This window comes from Panthera uncia (genome assembly GCF_023721935.1).
Source record: "Panthera uncia isolate 11264 chromosome B2 unlocalized genomic scaffold, Puncia_PCG_1.0 HiC_scaffold_24, whole genome shotgun sequence".
NCBI lineage: Eukaryota > Metazoa > Chordata > Mammalia > Carnivora > Felidae > Panthera > Panthera uncia.
Window position 1 is genome coordinate 20,725,995 of NW_026057580.1, and position 12,332 is coordinate 20,738,326.

The 12,332-nt window shown below is 43.0% G+C and overlaps 1 protein-coding gene and 1 long non-coding RNA gene across 6 annotated transcripts in view; one reads left to right on the forward strand and one right to left on the reverse strand.

The window, feature by feature from the left end:
• Window positions 1–12,332, reverse strand: part of CILK1 (ciliogenesis associated kinase 1) — a 58,396-nt gene that overhangs the window by 8,544 nt on the left and 37,520 nt on the right. For all 4 annotated transcript variants that reach the window (XR_007462738.1, XR_007462737.1, XM_049653806.1 and 1 more), the window contains exons 6-10: window positions 7,969–8,101; window positions 6,676–6,847; window positions 4,524–4,691; window positions 1,957–2,277; window positions 60–250 (exon numbers count right to left, since the gene is read on the reverse strand). Coding sequence is in view for 2 of the 4 variants with exons in the window: in XM_049653806.1 (XP_049509763.1) it covers window positions 60–250; window positions 1,957–2,277; window positions 4,524–4,691; window positions 6,676–6,847; window positions 7,969–8,101 (985 nt within the window). In the remaining 2 variants the exon portion in view is untranslated. The remainder of the gene's footprint in view (window positions 1–59; window positions 251–1,956; window positions 2,278–4,523; window positions 4,692–6,675; window positions 6,848–7,968; window positions 8,102–12,332) is intronic.
• On the forward strand, window positions 241–11,252 carry LOC125938577 (uncharacterized). 2 transcript variants are annotated; one of them, XR_007462740.1, is made up of 4 exons: window positions 241–403; window positions 1,618–1,838; window positions 4,113–4,236; window positions 8,320–11,252. It is a non-coding gene; the product is annotated as an uncharacterized LOC125938577 (long non-coding RNA). The 2 variants fall into 2 exon arrangements; XR_007462739.1 differs by having other exon boundaries at window positions 1,618–1,707.

Consider the following 12,332-nt stretch of genomic DNA (forward strand, 5'->3'; position numbering starts at 1 on the left):
ACAGATCATTTCACAAGTCCCAGATCTGATCTGTTTACAGACGTCAGGTGTACACTTGCCTGCAGAGGGTCTCTTCGCTCTGTCTCTTCTTGTTTTTCAGGTCCATCCTGCTGAGGGATGGACTGAAATCCAAGTCATCCAAGTCAGCCCAGTCATCGGAATCCTTTGTGGACCGGGACACAAGACCCCACCTTCTCCTACTCTTTGGCTTGATCTCCCCATTTTTGTGTTCCAGGCCAGCCAGCATTTTCTGCGTATCCAAGCATTGGGGGGACAAAGTAATACTTGGCATTAATGGAGCTCACCCATAAGGAATGCCTATTCCAAACTTCTTCGCTTATGAAAAGGAGGATCCGGGGGGGGGGGGCATATCATTCCCAACATGCACTGCTTATCTGAAAAGGTAACCACAGAAAGCATGTTCCCAGACCTCTGTCTCTCACATACCCTGCGCCGGTCACATCAGTTTGCATCCTATGGGGGACAACTGTTGTACAAGATAAGGATTTTAGAAAAGAATATAAGGTACTCCTCACACACGGGGAAGATGGCTGGGTTGTCATCTGGGCCTCATCCCTGAAAGCATTAACATGCTTTAGTCTGTCCTAGAGATGCAGGAGAATTACAGCTCAGCTCAGACGTCAGTCATCCTGCTCTTTAACAGAAAACACTGCAAATAGGCCTTCTTTGCCTTTTAGTAGACCTGGATACTATTTAATCACAGAATTAGCTACAACAAGAAATTTCTAAATACATGCTGCTTCCAAAGTTGTGGGCTGGGGTAAAGCGAACAGCCTCACACAGTATCTCACAGCGTTGGTTGGGAGCCAGTACTCAGTGAATGAACACTAGTTAACAGAAAAAAATACTACTTTTGCATAAAGGGTTAGAAAATTAGACTCGCAGGGGTGCCTGGGGAGCCCAGTCGGTTAAGCGTCTGACTTTGGCCCAGGTCATGATCTCACAGTTTGTGAGTTTGAGCCCCGAGTCAGGCTCTGCGTTGACAGCTTGGAGCCTGGAGCCTGCTTCGGACTCTGTGTCTCCCTCTCTCTCTGTCCCTCTCCTGCTCATGCTCTGTCTCTCATTCTCAAAAATAAATACACATTAAAAAAGAAAGAAAGAAAGAAAGAAAGAAAGAAAGAAAGAAAGAAAGAAAAAATCAGACTGGCAGACAGCATTATAAAGCTAACCAGTCACCTGATGCCCTGGGTTATTATTGAATCTAACCCAAACTGTTTTCTTTTGAGCACCAGCCCAAGAGGAGAAGAAAGATCTGGGCTCAATTAACAGCCCAGCATTAGCAGCATTACTTGATGGCATTAATAGGAATAATAGTATACAAATTTTATTATAGCACTTTGTGGTTTTTCAAAACATCTTCACAAGCAGCAGGACATTTAATCCTCATGCCTGGTCTGGTGGGCAAGATAGGCATGATGATCTTCCTTTTACAGATGAGGAAACTGAGTCCTCAGGGATTAATAATAACAGTGACTAACATTTATCAAGTTCTAACAAAGTGCTAGCTACGATTTTAAATTCTTTCAAGTATTAACTCATTTCGTCCCCAAAAGAATTCTTATCAGGTAGACAGCAATTGTTATCTTTGTTTCACAGGCAAGGAACTGAGGAGCAGGAAGGCCAAGGAAACTGCGCAGGGTCACAGAGCTAGGAAACAGCAGAGCTGAGACTGGAGCCTCTGGCAGTGTGAGTGCACTGGGTGGCTCTCAACCCCGACACCACGGTTGCCTACCACGCGCACTGCTATTAACAGGCACAGCCAGAACCTGAATTTAGAACTTCAACTCCAAGGCCAAAGCTCTTTTCACTATCCCATGGTATTACAAAGATACATTTATTATAATTAGACTCTATGCTGAAAAAGAAAACATTCCACACAATAAATGGGGTCAGAGGAGGAACAGGCCAGACAAGGCTCACTAGCAAATCGCTCACCGACTGAGGATTCTTGGTATGGAGGGACGGGAAGAGCAACGGGCTTGGCTTGTCCTCTGGAAGATGGTTCAGGTGGTCTGTCCTGGAAGCCTCTGTTTTGTAGGGGTACATGAGATGCTGAGGGGGCTGGCTGGCCTGATGCTGTCTCGAAGAAATCCGTGTGTGTGGCTTGGTTGGGGGCTGGGCAGGTGGGATCGGCTTAATGTGAGGAGGGGGGCCCGCCTTTTCCAGGACATCCTTCTGTGGTTTTCCTGAATCCTGAAGGCTCTGTGTGGTGCTGCCCAGCGGATGCCCAATCTGGAAGTAAGGATATCGAAGCGCCTGGAATAACACATAGGGCTGCTTTAGGAGGAAAGTCTAGCCGGGAGGACTGACAGCATCAGGCTCACTGAGCTACATTTCATGGGACCATTTTACTACAGTTTCTTAGCCTAACCCAACCAGAAAACAGCATCTCGAATGTGTGACATTCTTTATGATTTTCCTTATTTAAAATATAAAATGTATACACTTAAAATTATTTGGATAAAGCAGCCAGTTATACTGCCATTACCTTTGCTACTTCTGAAAAGTATTCTTGCTCAACACAGATACTGGCTTGGTAACTTATTTACTATGTGCCTTAAATATAATGTTTCACCTTTCTGAGCCAATTTGCTCAGCTCACAAAAAGAAAAAAATAATATAAAACAGAGAGAGCCAATAATCCTGGAAGATTGAAGAATCAAGTGTAAAATAAGCAGGTACATTACCCCAGGAATGCCAAAAATGTAATACAGATATAGTTAAAACTTGCCTCTCAAGAATCACGGACAAACCTTGTTCTTCTGAACAATCCAGTTTTCTAGATAGTCAAGGAATAAATCTTAAAGTGCTGGGGTTGATAATTCTTTCTGAAATATTCCCTGTATGCCCTAGTTTTTTTGAATGGAAATCACTGAACATAACATAACCCTTCTTGATGACTCTGGGACATAGTTATAAACATTTGCAATTATTATATGTAAGTGTAGATACAGAGGCCAATAATACAGATACTCTGGTACTGATCTTAAACCCTGGCATCTAACTTGAAAAAAAGCTCAACCAACTGAGCCACCCAGGTGCCAATGACACTATTCTTAAAAGTACACATTGTTCTCTTGGTTCCTTGTTACAGAATTTCTTCTTTTCTTTTTTCTTTTAAGGTTATTTATTTTGAGAGAAAGAGAGAGAGAGAGAGAGTGAGCACAAGTGACCTGGAAAGAGAAGGGGGGGAGAGAGAGAATCCCAAAAAGGCTCTGCTCTGTTAGCACAGAGAGCCTGATGTGGGGCTGGATCTCACGAACTATGAGATCATGACCTCAGCTGAAATCAAGGGTCAGATTCTTAACAAATGAGCCACCCAGGTGCTCCAGAATTTTTTGATCTCTTGGGTACAACTTTAAAAAACTGGGTTCATCAGAAAGCTTTTCTTCTGCCCTCAGAATATTTGTGAATTTTATCCCCTGAAGTGTACTTCTGAGAGCTTTCCAACCCCAGCCACCCAAAGTTTTATGGTACCAAATTATGCCTTTTTCTTTTCTGAGCCTTTGGAAACGTGCTTTTCTATAATTCTTTAACCCCCAACTATCATCTCTCCAGTGAATTCTACTGTCACATTGGTCCTATCTTCACATGTCCCTGTCACTTTTGTTTGGCCAAATCATCCTCTCTATTAGAACTGGTCACCTTCGTCATTCTGAGCAATGTAACTCGCCAATGAGACAATTAGCAAACTTGAGCCTTGCAAGAGGCACGGGAGTGGTTGAAGCCACAGCATTACCACGCCCCTCTGGATGCATTTTACAATCTAAGACAAAGTGGCCTGGGGGAAGGCAGATTGAGAAAACAGGAGGTATGAGGCCAAGACCTACCATCTGCATGAAGGAACTGCAGTTGGTTGTACTATCTGTACTAGTTACTGGATGAGTGACTAGGGCAAACTGCTTATACTTTCTGAGACTCAGTTTTCTCACTTACACAGTGAAAACAATAACACTTATTTCATGGAATCTTCATAGGGTCAGAATCACGTAAAAACTAAAGCATCCACAAACTCTAAAGTGCTATAAAATGCTCATGGTGGTTATCATCCCAGCTCTATCTCATCTGTTGTTCTGTGTCATCTGTAAAAGGAGCAAGTTGGATTTTACAAGATATTTTCAAATTCCCTTTCAACGACCAGTACTGCCTTACAAGCAAAGTGCTACATAATCTTAACTGAGAGAGAATATATTTGAAAACATTCTCCAAAGAAAGGTAAATATATCTGTTTATTTTCATTTCCATGTATGTGGTGAAAATGAATGTATGTGGCATAGAGCTATGCCAACTTTCAAGGCCACTATATTGCTTAAACCATTAACTATATACAGTGAGTTTCAAACTATTTTATGTTTTTATGTATTATACATCATTAATGACATTCAATATTATTTTCCACCCATAATACCAAATAAAATATTTCCTATGAGATTGATAAGAATTATTCAGAGTCAGATACGAACTTAATAAGAAATGCATCAAACAAGGAAATGGAAGAAAACCTGACTAGCTGTTGGCCGTTTCTTGGGATCCCACTGAAGCATGTCTCTCAGGAGTTGAATGGCTTCACTGCTAGCATTTGGAATCAGGGTCTTTAAGTTATTGGGTACGCACTGGGGCCAGCGGAAGTTCATTGCACTTGAAAGTTGGTAGCCTTCAGGCCAGTCGGTCTGAAACAAGGAAGAGATAGAAAATGTTGCTTAGCTGACGTGTTGTGATAGTTTACATTCCGGTACATGTAGCCATAATGGAAAAGCAATCATATCATTATCATGTTCATACAGTGCAGCACTGTGTGTGATGAAACCCAGGGGGATGCTAATGGAGAGACTACAAAGAACATGAAGTCTGGGCAACAGTGGAAAAGACACTGAATTTGCCACCAACTTGTTTTATAACCTTAACACGAGATGGTTCAAATCAGTATTTTCCTAATTGTGTTCCATGAAACAGAGGTTTTAGAAACTGCTAATGAGAAATTTTGCAGGGGGGGGGGTGGATAATAAAACAAAACACTTTGTCTCTAATTAAATAAATTTGTGATACCCTACATATTACAATATCCCCATCTTGAGGATTCAAAATAAATATGCTAAGAAGTCCAACAGTAAAAAAAGCTGTTTCACTCAGTCTAAAGGTCTCCACTGCATCATGCATCATTCCCATGGGACACTAAATTTTGGAGGATATGACAGAAAGTGATGAACAAATAATCTTTAAGGTCCCTTCTAGTTCAAACACTCTACTATTTTAGAAAACACATTCTGGTATAATTGCTTTTATTTTTTGTAAGGTAAAGTGGCACTAAGGCTAGATTATATGATTTATTCACTTAGATAGTTACTGGGTGCTTACTACATGCTTAGCCCTTGTTGGGTATCCAAAAATAATCCAATATAAATCCTGCCCTTAAGGATGCCACTGTCCAAAAAGAGAAAATGAAACATTTATTTAAAAACACAATAATTCAGAGAAAAAAGTGATCACGGTCACAAGCGAGGTACAGGCATCCAGAAAAGGGAGAGATTCTAGCAGGAGACTCTGGAAATCTTGAAGACGTGGCACTAATGATTTGTTCAAACGATCAAAAAATTTTTGAGGGTCTGGTTTGTACCAGTAATGGTGCTAGGACCTGGGAAAATAAACACAAGGCAAAGCCTAGCCCTGGGTAAGCCTATGGTCCAGGGCACAGAGATGTACACAGACAATGATATTACAACATGGAATACAGCTGAAATGGAGAGGAGACTACAGCAGCAGAGAGGACGTAAGTTACTGAGGAGCCTGGAAAAAAGAGTGAAATTAGGTCAGGTGAGACATTCACGCCCGTGTGCAGAGCGCGCCTGCGCAGAGCTCGGAAGTGGGGCGCCACAAGAGCAGAGCCCAGAGGGCGCAGGTACCACTTGGGAGACAGGCCATAAGAGTGAAGAAGGCTGTGAGGTGGGGACTCAGCAGATATTTTTAGCAGGGAGGCCGGGACCAGGGCTGACGTTTAGCTAGGGGAATCTAGCTGCAAGATAAACTGGGGGCAGGGCTTGCGGCGAAGATGCCGCAAACACAGGCGGTGGGGCAGTCACGGCTGGCCTGCGCTGGCGGTAGTGGGGCTCCCAGGTGAGAGCTGGGCATTATGCGGCGGCTGCTTGCATGAGGGGAAGAGGAGTGTAAGAGAGAGAGAGAGAAAGAAACTCAGACCGAAGGCCGGCGTGCTGGGATTACGTGGGACCGCGGGCACAAACGGTCAATGGGGGAAGGAAGATAGCCGGGAGTAGGCAAAACACAATCTGTGTCGGATGTGTTGAGTCCAAGGTGACGGCGAGGGCGGGAGAAAATCTCACAGTCAGGTAAATACGTGAATGCAGCTAAAAGGAGGGATTTCACTCAGGAGACTTCAGAACAGATGCAGGAGTCGTAGCCATGATGATAAGAGATGGTGGAAAGAAGAGCAGAGGGAACCAAAACACATACACTGAAGAGCAGGAGGGAGGGAGGCAGGCAGCTGCTTCTGCAAACAAGGGCAGGGAAGGATCACTGAGGTGGAGGGAAAGACTGCAAGACCAGCAGGTGATCCACAGGGCCAGAGCTCTCCCGGGTGCAGTTGAAGGAGCAGGAAAAGCTGCTGGCTTTAGCCAACAGGCCTTTGTTCCCTAGCATTACCTTTTTCGGTGTCCCCAACAGTTGGCAAATTTTGAAGATGGTGTCAATTTCACTGGCCCCAGGGAAGAGTGGCCTGAGGGTGTACACTTCTGCCATGATGCAGCCCACTGCCCAGATGTCAATGGGGGAGCTGTAGTTGGTAGACCTCAGGAGCACTTCTGGAGCCCTGTACCTGGAGGGACAAAGGAACTGCTGGTTATTGCTTCTCCAGGTCAGAAGTTCAATGACACACTACAATCAATTCTCAGTGAAAAGCATTCTATATTTCCTTTTTTAAGTCTTTATTTATTTATTTTGAGAGAGACAGTGCAAGCAGGGGAGGGGCGGAGAAAGATGAGAGAGCGAGAATTCCAAGCAGGCTCTGCATTCTCAGTGCAGAGCCCGATGTGGGGCTCCAACTCAGGAACCAAGCGATCATGACCTGAACTGAAGTTGGACACACTTAACAGACTGAGCCACCCAGGCGCCCCGACCTTGTTTCTAATTTCTGTCTAGCTCAGTGTGGTAGGTGGACTCAGGAAGACTTGGTGGCTGCTGTGGATGCTGTCATATACTAGGGCTTCTGTTTCATGGTATTTTCACTGAGCATTTCTCTCCATGACTCTTCTGTACAGCATCCTTAAGAAACAGTAAGAGTGAGGAAGAGAGAAGAGATAACATAAAACTTGTTGTCTGTAGGCCACTTCTTGGTCATGGCCAGCTGCTTATATTCTTGGGGTCTGAAAGTTTTAACAATAGCAATTAGCTGCTTTTTTCGGACAGGTCTTTGGAGAATCTTCTACACAACTCTTCCAGGAAATAGTCTTTAGTGAGGGCTATATATAAAATATTATTTATATCAGGGGGAATTACTTACAGCACAAGCTTTTAAACCTGGTACAACACCAATATACCTACAAATATGTGTTTCAAATTGTACTGTTTTTGTTAGTGAAGATTTAATATTTGTGACATTCAAATTATCCTCAGCATAATAGTATATATTTTTTAAATTTTTAAAAAATGTTTTATTTTTTATTTTTGAGAGAGAGAGAGAGAGAGAGAGAGGGAGAGGGAGAGAGAGAGAATGAGCAGGGGAGGGGCAGAGAGAGAGGGAGACACAGAATCTGAGGCAGGCTCCAGGCTCTGAGCTGTCATTGCAAAGCCTGACATGGGGCTTGAACTCACAAACTGTGAAATCATGACCTGAGCCAAACAAGGTCTGACGCTTAACCAAATGAGCCACCCAGGCGCCCTATAATGGTATATTTTTAAAGAAGTGCAATTAAATAATTTTGAGGAAAGAGTATTTACCATCTGGTGGATACATAGTCTGTGTATGGGGGTCTTGATCGGATCTCTCGGGCCAACCCGAAGTCTGCAATTTTCACAAGTTCTGGGCCCATGCAGAGGAGGTTCTCAGGCTTTAAGTCCCTATGAAAGAAGCCTGTGGAGACAGTGGAGAAGGAATCCAAATGCACGTTTGCTCCTACATTGCTCTTTGCAGCTGTATTTCTCTTTTTGTAATAGCTGTAACTTGAAAAGTAGCCTGGAATGACACTGAAGGCTCTATGCACAGGACTTCTTTCATTTCCCACTGATGAATTCAAAATGTAAAACAGTTCAAAAGCTGATCTTCATAATTTCTTTTTTTTTTTCTCCCAGAGAGAAAACAACTTTTAAATGATCAAAACTCAGTTGTGGGCTGAGAGAACTTTGCAAAAAGAAATTGTCACTCAAGGAAAAAAAAAAAAAATCATGCCTACCCTGGCCAAGTCAGCCAGAAAGAATTTGAGATTAAAACCGTTTCAAAAGACAAAAGTCTTACGAGTTCTGAGAGTTTATGTCACAAGAAAACCACAAATGCAATTTTTGATTAAGGAACAAGAGATCTGAGAATATGACCTACTCATATCTGAGATTCTGGTGTGTTGCAACAAATGTTTAAGTGTTAAATGCTTATTATTTGCCTAACGAAGGAGAAAAGGTGTATCTGCAGCATACATTGTGAAAGGCAAAGACAGCTCATCAAATGGGAATCCTGTCTCAGTTGCAGCAGAGTTTTGGGGGTGTGGGCAGGTCATTCAACACACGAACCTCCAACTGTTGCACTCCAACACCCACTGATCGGTGATAAATGCCTCTGAAAACCTAAAACCTTCCACTTGTACAGAGCATCACTGACAGAGACATCATTCTATGTGACTCTAAATCTCACTGGAACACAAAAACTGGAAATACAACTCCGTGAATGCCGCTGATGGTGTTATTTGTCCTGTGCTGTCATTATCAATGTTGTGAAAGATGGATCCCAACTAGCACATTATGGGAGTAATCACCAGCCAGCACGGAAGAGCCACATTATTCCTTGACAACTTCTATGCTGAAAACGCTCAGATCTACATCTCAGATGTGCCTTTCCTACCCTTCTCTGGACCTGTGTCTCCAACAGGGTATGTCACTGTCTCCCCCATTAACCTGTTCCAAACCACTTTTCTCCTCTCCCAAATCATCTCTCCTTCCCAAACCTTTCGATCAGATATCCCAGTTTCTTGTAGTTATATTGGATCCTTTCCAAACAGCCATGGAAATATGTTCTGTTTCTCACCCAAATATCTCCATGTGACCCCTCCTGCCCTTTTATACTCCTTCCTCCTAAATCTTTGCTTTCCTCATCCATCCCTACACTGCCACTTTCTGGTAGGCCTTTCTCACTCCAGCTTCTCTGGATTACTACACTTCCTGATAATTTAAACACTGTCTTTCCCTTGTCACTCACACACACACACACACACACACACACACACACACACACACACGCATCCATGACTCCTTTAAGTTATTTAAGAAGCTTGAACTCCTTTCAGTCTACCTACAGAGATAGACTTCTTTTCTAGTACTTATCACCAGTATGTGTAAAGTGTATTCCAATCACATAAAATCCCTCATTTCCTTCAGGTTCACTGCGTCTATTCCCATTAACAATGTTGTACCCTTGTTCCTTTTTATCTGTGTCAATCCCAATCTTTGCCATCCTTTGAGACCTGTTTTGAGTTTCCCTTCTTCCAGGAAGCGATTCAAACTATGCTAGTCTTCTTCACTCATTCATCCTACCAATAAATATTCACTGAGGGCCCACTCCAGCCCAGGTACTATGTGAGGCTCCGTGGATTCAGAAGCAACTTCAATGGGCATAGTTCTGCCCTGGTGGACATGACAGGCTCTCCCTTCTGAACTTGAGCAGACTCTACCATTTTCAAGTATATTGACCATCTCTCTATAATTAGATGGAGCACTTTAAGGGTAGAGGCTACAGATCTATTTCTTCTGAATGCCTAGCACTGTGGCAGGAGCATGATGGTTTCATAAGGTAGTCTTATTGACAGAACAAAGGACTTCAGTAGGTTTGTAGGGAACATGAAGGAGCTTAACGGAGACAAATCTATCTTGGTCAAGTAGACAGGGACAACAGAGGGAAGACCAGGAGGCAGGAAGTCTCACAAGATAGCAACTGAGAACTGAGAAGAGCAGTGACCCTGAAGTAGTGTGGGAGACATTGAGGGCTCAGAGCAGGAAGTCCTCAGCATGGAGGGAGTTCCAGCAGGACTAAATCTACGAGTCAAGGCTATTTCCCCAAAACCCTCTCTGCTCTAGAGGAAGGGGAGGGTAACTGTGATGTAGTCATACTTGAACATGCACTAGATGTCATGCACTATGGAAAGCAATAGTGTTTTTTAATCAAAAGACACTCCTCTCTGTTCACCTGGTGAAGACACCAGAGCTTGGTATCAGGTCACACTCCAAATGGATGGTATTATGGCATAATGATGCATCTGCAGGCAAATGGCTAAGATGCACAAAATAAATATAAGTACAGAGCACACAGAAGAGGCTGAAAGTGCAGAAGGGATCATATATATTCAAGAGGGCCACAAGTGAGAAGAGGAAGTACCTCTTTTGCACCAAATGGCTGCTTCTGTTTTCCATTATCCAAGGCATAGAGAAGATCAAAGGAGTCCTACCTGGGTTAGACCAGAGATAGGCACAGGGAGTTGGCTATTTGCATATGTGTATGCATATGCATATGTGCCTTGTTTGTATGGGAAGAAAAAAAAAATATGTATATATTCCATTGCTTCATTCTTTATCCCGCCATTATACCAATGTATGCCTTATGGCCTTCTTCACACCAGTTCCTTAAGTATCCTAACCAAAATAATAGTAAATTAAACCTAATTTATAGTAAGAACCAAACTTGAGGCTATCAGTATATTCAAAGGGTAATGCAGTATTTGTCAAAGATGGCCTTTAAAATGGAAGAAAACAATTTTTTTTAAATGTTTATTTAGTTTTGAGAGAGAGAGAGTGCAAGCAGGGGAGGGACAGAAAGAGAGAGAGAGACACAGAATCTGAAGAAGGCTCCAGGCTCTGAGCTGGCAGCACAGAGCCTGATGCGGGGCTCAAACCCACGAACTGTGAGGTCATGACCTGAGCTGAAGTCAGACGCTTAACTGAGTCACCCTGACGCCCCAAAAACAATTTGTGATGCGGATAAGTTTGGATGGCTTATCAGACAAATTAAAGATTGTTAACGCACACTAAAGTGGGCAGTTTCTAAGACTCAGCATAACTGAGTCATCGTGTTTGGACCCTCTGTTCTTCAGAGCACGCTCCAGCTCCCAGAAGGCCTGATTGTATGCTCCCATCTTGGAACCGGCTTAAGAATGTGCAAAGGCACAAGCAGTTATCAGAGAGTGACCTTTCGTCAGTGCACACAGGAAGACTTATGTCACCCTGAAAATATATGAACTGTGGGTCCTCTCTTCCTAAACATTCAGAGCCTTAAAAACACACCAGTGAAAAAAAGAAATAACAAACATCATTTTCTTACTGAACAGATGGGAAAAGTGAGTCACCGGAGCTGGTGAAGGTGGGACGGTGGTTAATTATTCACAATCTTATAAGAATGTACTAGAGCTAATGTACTACTCTGCTCTACTCTGTCCCTCTCAATCCACACAGTTAAATCTTGGTTTGTGGTTCTAGTCCTTTCAAGTCCAGATGGACGCTGTTTCTCCTCTTAGACTCCCTGTTTCTCCTCTATTTGGGTGAAATTATTATTTCCAAACTTATGTGGCATTTCCCTTATAGTGAGTCATTTTTCCTCCAGCCTCCAAGCCCCATGGCAAGCTCCCTCTGCACCCACGTGTAACACCCACCTCAACAAAGCTGCACCTTATCCTTGCTCAGTTCATCCCATTACATCGACTTGTACTGGGATACACCTAACCTCTTGCACTCTGGACCTTGTAACTTGCTTCCACTATAGGTCATGCTCCTGTGAGCACTAACTACCTCCTCCCATCAGTCAAGCTTTATCCGGTCCCTCACTGCTAACTCCTCTTTAATCCTACTAGAACAGATGCACTAATAAAATGAGGAGCATGAAGATTCTGGTCCCCCGTGTATCTAAGTGGCTTCACGTTCTATAGATCATACTTCAGGCCCAAAACAATCAGAGGAACAACGGCTAGGAAAAAAATTAACTGCAAACAGACTTTTAAAAATGACTAACGAAAACTGTATTTGTCAGCTGACATATGCTGTTTGTTAGACTGTATTTGAGTATAAGCCTTTTATAACTAGAAAGCATTTGTGAATATATCTGTAGAAGACCT